This window comes from Ptychodera flava, chromosome 11, assembly GCF_041260155.1.
Source record: "Ptychodera flava strain L36383 chromosome 11, AS_Pfla_20210202, whole genome shotgun sequence".
NCBI lineage: Eukaryota > Metazoa > Hemichordata > Enteropneusta > Ptychoderidae > Ptychodera > Ptychodera flava.
Window position 1 is genome coordinate 28806242 of NC_091938.1, and position 6855 is coordinate 28813096.

At 39.2% G+C, this 6855-nt stretch overlaps 1 protein-coding gene across 1 annotated transcript; it reads right to left on the minus strand.

Moving 5' to 3' along the window:
* On the minus strand, positions 1-5449 carry LOC139144017 (peroxidasin homolog). The gene is made up of 5 exons (XM_070714661.1): positions 2133-5449; positions 1717-1746; positions 1272-1333; positions 765-846; positions 1-639 (listed from the first exon to the last, which is right to left on the minus strand). The coding sequence occupies exons 1-4, from the start codon at positions 3022-3024 to the stop codon at positions 844-846; spliced, it is 987 nt and encodes a 328-aa protein (XP_070570762.1). The 5' UTR covers positions 3025-5449; the 3' UTR covers positions 1-639; positions 765-843.
* Positions 5450-6855: the final 1406 nt, after the last annotated feature.

Genomic DNA, 6855 nt, shown 5'->3' on the forward strand with positions numbered 1-6855 from the left:
TTAGATAAACCAAGACACATCTATTTATTGCTCAATAAGTAGGAGAAGCAGCAGTATAAGAGACAAAACGCATAACACAAATCATTTTCAGAATACAGGTCTGAATAAATGTGTAACTTCTCAAAAGTACCATGTCCGTTGTCGATTTGGATGTTTCTATTTGGTCAAAACACGATGTTCACTTTAATTGTAAGATGTAATGTGATATATTACGTAAACACTGCCCCTAAAGACTCGATAGCATGTTGAATGATTTCTTCATCAGTTTACAAAGTGGTAATGGAATAATCATCGGATGTCTATGCTATATTGAATACCACGCCAATATACGAATCCGGAAACTCGAGAAAATGAAAGGGATATATACGAATGTCACACAATAGAAAAATACTAATAGAAGTGTAGGAAAATGACAACAAGGGGAAATAATTTGGCCTAAAATTCGTTTTCCACTCTTTTATGCAGTCTCGGTTGCACTATTGAAGACAGATGGACACTCATAGGTACACGTTTTTGCATCCGCAGTATTTCCCATGGTAACCATTTCACCGATATCAGAACTGGTGGACTCGGATAAACTGGTGTCGCCTTCTTTTGATGATCGTTTCTTCTTTATCAAGACAGCGGTAGCTAAGACACCTACAAAATAATGTGGAGAACATGATTTCCCGATTTTCGTTATGGTTTGATAATGAATGTAATTAACCATAGTAACAACGTTACTATCAATTGATGGAAATCTGCGACAAACAAATTCTACCTACCTGCCACTACAGCAAGCACAGGGGCACCAGCTATGAGTAAAATGTGGCCAATGCCAACACTAGTATCAGACTGGTTCAGCTACTGAGAAGAAGGAGAATATACATACACATATTGTTGTTTTAAATGTCGTTCTTGCTTAGTCATATGCTTTCTTTGGCTACTGATCGTCTGCTCTAGTGAGTCTAATATGTAATATCGGAAATGCCATGTCATAGTTTGCATGAGGCTTATACCTACTTTAATGTCTCTGAAAACATATCATCACCACCATGAATTGAGGAACGTTATTGCTTCATTGTTTTTTTTCTTTCTCGAACAAGATGTACCAATATCTTCCAGATCACAAGGGAAAAAACCTCGAACTTTCATAAATTATCATTTCATGTAATGTTATTTAACTTTGAGTTTAATACACAAGAGAAAACATAGTGAATCGAGTTTAAGCTTCAAGTGAATCCATAATGCAAGCGAACACTTGTAATAGTATAGGTCACGATGTACAATACCTTTGGTGTGATGTCAGGATGTTTGGATAAGTCCGTTGGTGAAATCTCGCTCTCATTTCCTTCTGGAGATTAAAAGATGATACTGGACATTTTTCAGTTTGTCGCAAAAGATTTTGTGTCTTCCTTTAAGTGTTCAAATGAACGAAGACAACCGATACATCCAGAGTTTGTTGGATTCGACATCAAGTACTTTATGCAGAAAGTACATGTTACCACAAAGTGATACCATGTGGCCGAATGGGTAGTCTGACTTACAATTTAGTGGAGATCTTTAAGATAAAAGACTTTGGATGAAACTCAGCTAAGAACATTTGATCTAGAATTCATAAATCCCTTCAATTCTATCGGAAAGGTTATAATGAAGCACTCAACTGTCATTACTTAAAACATTTACTTGATCATCAAATTAAAAGTTGTCATGAACTAACGACCAGAATACTCTTACCACAGCCTGTCTCATCTCCAATGCAGTCAGCTGTTTCAGTGATTATGTTAAGGGGTATGTCCAACGATCCATTAAGACACCAAGGACAGAAAAATGTAAAGAAAGGAATTATGGACTTGTTACACTGTATATAAACTTTACCGTAAAGCTTAATATAAAATTCAACTGTGAAGGTAGTCTCTAAGGAATAGAGGATATTTGCTACTAGCATTGTTTATCGAAGAGTGTAGTTTCCTTTGATTCTGACTGAATTTCGTTTTTCTTTCTTTTAGTACATTCCAATAGGTGTATGAAACTTATTCAATTCAGGATTCGTTAAGTTTTTCATTCATTCCAACAAAACTGTGAATGTTAAATCATCTCAAAGGACAAATGCTAAATACATCAGTAGATGATTAACCGTTATGATTACTTACCACACAGGAAGTACTTATAGTCACTTGCTTTCTGACCCTTTGGACATCTTGGCTCATCCATGCCATAATGCAGTGATCCCCGCTTTATTTTGACACTGAAACCATGCACAGAGAACAGATGAATGTCATCCAACGTAGCCTCTGACAACGTCATTGCCATAATAATAAGTTCCTCCTGCGAATCGTAGAAGAGCTCTTGTAGATATCGGTATGGTAGACGGCCAATGCTGCCATTTGAATTATTTCGTCCTATGACTTTCATGTTCACCATACCAGAGATGTCACCATGGTTCATGTGATTTTTTTCCAGTTTCACGAATTCGAATCTACCTGAATCGATATCCAGGAGATTGCCTAAACCACTGAAAAGCCTGTCCTTTATAATGAACGATTTATCTGTTTCTGTAGAGCTAGCATAATTTTGGTTATTATTCTCGTTTCGGGGGCTGGTGGAAAACTCGAATGAAAGGCTCAAACATGGCGAAGCCAAAGATGTTCCAAGAACCATTAAACGAAAGCCTGCTGAAAGATCTTTGCCAGCAATGTTGGTAGCCTCACACTTGTACCAGCCACTTTCGCTCACTATTGGTTTGTATAATGACAGACTTGAAGCAGTGACAGGAAGTTTACTGTATGTGATCGAGTCTTTGGAAAAGTACCAGCTGATAGTTGGCAGTGGCCAACCAGTGCTAGCACAGTTCAAGACCACTGAGGGTTCTTGGCCTTCCAAGACAATCGTGTCTCCAAGAACTGTCACAGTTGGAGCTTCGTAAACGTCCACATACGCTTCTGCAGAAGTTACATTTACGACGTGGTTTCCAGCTTTGCACGTGTACCAACCCCTAGCTTTGTTATCGACATTCTTTAGAACCAAGAGTCCAGTTTCACTCATGCTGGAAATCTCCTCGCCATCTTTGTACCAAACATATGATGACTGCGGGTCACTGTTTGCCTCACAACTCAATAACAGATCTTGCCCACTGATAAGTGTCGTATTTGAGGGATAAGTATAATGACAGGTGGTGTGGCACAAAATATCTTGGTTTCAGTAGTTTTTTCAGGATTTCAAGAATTTCTGTGGTTATGTCTAATGCGTCATCCAGTCGGAGAGAGTCATTCGAAGCATCGAGAAGAATTGTGTGCGTGACTTAAATATCAGAGACTTCATGCCGTCAACATTTGGCAGATCGACCTTTTCATAAAGTCCAACGAGACGATCAAATGTGAGGAAGAGGCAGTCTTCAAAAGACGCACATTCATCTTCGAATATTTCTTGTGTGAAGTTTTCCATTGCTTCTTTCCACGGTTCCAGTATGTGGTAATCTGATGCAATTTCGAGTTCTTCCAAGCTTGCCTCTTTTGCAGCTGCTATCACATTGAATGTTTCATTCATTGTGGGATTTCTCTTTAAATTGATATTCATTAATTCGAATTCAACTTCATCCTCGGTCATATTGTAGTTGAGAACTGCTTCCGTTTTGTTGATCTCACTACCATTTATGCTGATTTCTCTCACATTCAGCATGACTTCATCTATCATTACAATTGCATTAGATGTATTCTCAAGGCTTTTTTTCCACTCTTTAGCAATATCATACAGTGTTGTCAGAGATTCATTCAGAAAACTTGACAACTCAGTGAAATTCATGCACTTTTCTTCAAATTCATGTATTCTGTATTCAGTTTTTTCATCTAATGAGACAGTCTTTGCCTGTCTATCCCTAAGAAAGTTTGTATCAGGACTGATGTAAATTGTCGACATTATTATACCCCCTGTACTATTCATCGTTTCAAATGCATCAGATATTACATCAGAGAGTTCTCGTTTTCGACGGAAAGGCAATAAGGCCTTCGCAGATTCTTTTACAATGGAGACAGCTGAGGAAAGAAGGCTTTTTCTAGATTTTCAAAATCTATGGTAACAAACAACTTTTTATAACCAATAAGAAAGATGTTAGCCTCAATTTCAACCTCAAGGACAAACACATCTTCTTTCGATATTTCGACCTCAAACCCTGCACGCCGTATCGTCACGATCGAAGGCTTGTCAAAATCACTAACGAATTTGTACACCTCGACCCCGGCTGCCACAGCACTTTTCACTCCTTCAAGAGTCAGAATGACACCATCCAGGGCTCTTTCAGCCACATCCAATGTTGTTGCGGCCAAGTCGAGCGCAAACTTAGCGGCATCAAGAACAACTCTGGCTTTGTCAACCACACACTGTGCTTCATCAAGGGCTAAAACAGCGACGTCCATTGCTCTTATTGCAAGGGTCAGTACACCTTCTGCCGATTTAAGTACAGCGAATGCCGCTGCTCTCAAAGCTGAGCAGGCAACGTTAGCAGAAATGCAGGTGGGATCAGTAACTTTAGTCAGGCATGAGGTATATGAACAACAAGGATAGGGAACACTGACCCAACCGACCTTTTTGTGACAGATTGAACATTTTATACCAGGAACACATATTTCTCTGCAGGATTTTATTCTGCAGAGGTTATCTACATCTCGCTGTTTTTGTCTCAACGTATTCTTCGCACTCTCTGCAGAAGCCTGCTTGTCTCTAACAGCATTTTTTGCACTATTTAACTTTTGTACAGCACTGTCAAATGCACTGTTTGCCTTGTCGACATCAGCCTTCTTTCTGGACAGCCATTCTCTTGCTGCTGTCACTTCATCTTGAACTTCCCTCACTCTGTCCTGGGCATTATTTAGTCTGCCAATTGCACTTTGTCCAAAATCTTGAGCAGCATTGGTTATGGCCTCCACCATCATCATTATAAAGGACTGCTTGTCAGAGTTTGCATCAAACTCACCGACGACTCTCCAATTCAATTCGTAAGCTGGTAACTTGACTTCTGCATAGATGGTTGCCTTGCAGACGCGCCAAACACTGCCATTTGCGTGGAAGTAAATCAGCTCTTCGCTTAAAAACAAGTTTACGTCTACTTTGTATATACCAACAAGTGTGATCTCAGCAACAAGACGCATTAGGTAGTCCCCGTCATCGAGAGCATATACCAACTCGCCTCCAACCGCATCAATTGTACCAAACTTAAAGTATATTTTTTTCGGAATCATTACGAATCCTCTCACGGATTGCTTGCCCTTAAACCTGTCGTAAAACTCCTTAAACTGACCGAGCTGACTACATTGTCCAACCCGCAATTCGAGTGTAACCTCTTCAGACGACAAAAGCGAAACCGGGAATTGGACTTGCGCCCTCAAGCCAAAACCGCCAACGTCATTCATGATCATTTGAGCTTCAGACGCTAAGCCATTAACAACATCATCTTGTATTTGTTGCAGTCTGCCAGATATATCTTTAACAGTGTTGTCAAGTGAGGAAATCAGGGGAATCTTGCTGTTCAATTCATTCCACATCCCTATTGCATCGAATATAGACTTTGAAAGAAATAACAAAGCACTATGATTTTCATCGACACTACGTGTAGAATTCTCGCCAGATATCAACATTGTAACAACATTGTTCATATCTCTAAGTATCTCCTCTATATCTTTTATCATTTCAATGGTAGACCCCCCTGCATCTCTTACAGAGTCATCAAAATTGTCGAGTATATTGATAAGCTCGAAAATTTGATCATTCAGTGGTAGTAGTTTTTGCACCATTGTTCCATTAGTTGAGAAAACGTTTACACTTTCAGGAAGATGAAAATTAAGAAAGATGTATACTGAAGCGCTTTTTGACAAGTCGAAGAGCTCTTTCAGGAATCCAGTTTCAGAGACCCTCACTTTTGCAAAGAATCCTGGCGGATCAGCAGACGGTCCACACCACTTTCGTTTGCAACCTAGTGGTAACAATAGGGAAAAATACTAATAATTAGAATAAAGGAAACGTTTTTATCTTCTTTTATTGGTATTTTTGTAAATGGATGGATCTAGTTAGGTAGGTAGTTAGGTAGGTAGGTAGGTAGGTAGTAAAGTAGGTTTCAATGTATCTATCTTTGTATGTATCTGTGTACATATGTATCTATGTATCAACGTACGTATGAATTTGTGTGTCCTTCTACGGATTTATCTGACTGTTCCTCTTAGTACGTTTCCATGCATGTATCTGCACCTATATTCGATGTGCATCCATGCATGTAATCATTTCACATGAACGCATTACTCTGCTATTTACAGCTGAGGTGGATATACCCAGTGAACTAAGTTAAGTAGTTACCCAGCAATTTAGCCGAGCAGTTTTACTGTATTACCTGCCCTTAACTACAGGCTGTTTAATTGTATGAAGACTGATAAGGAATCAACCAAACTCAGCAGGCAGCTCCTTGCTGAGTAAACGGATATGCGTTTACTGGAACGATTACCTTCGACCGATACCCTGTTCATGTTTTGAAACGGGAAGCAAAATATTGTGCAGTATTAAACATGAATTGTTGTTGATATAGCTACAACAAATTGTGTTTTGTACTCTTCAATATGTTACACCCCATTAAAAACTCTAGATCTCCCATGGACAAGGTGCTAGTCGAATCTTGTTTGTTCCAGTATAGACATATCAGTTTATTCGGTGGAGGGGCTGCCTGCTGAGGACTGGTGGATTCCTTATCGTCTCCAGACAGTTAAACAGACTCTTATTTAAGTAAACGCCAGGGCATATAACAAACCACTCAGCTAAGTTGCTGGGTAATTGCTTAATTTGGTTTAACCAATATATCTGCCTAAGCAGTAAAATTGGACATGCGATTTTGTCTGT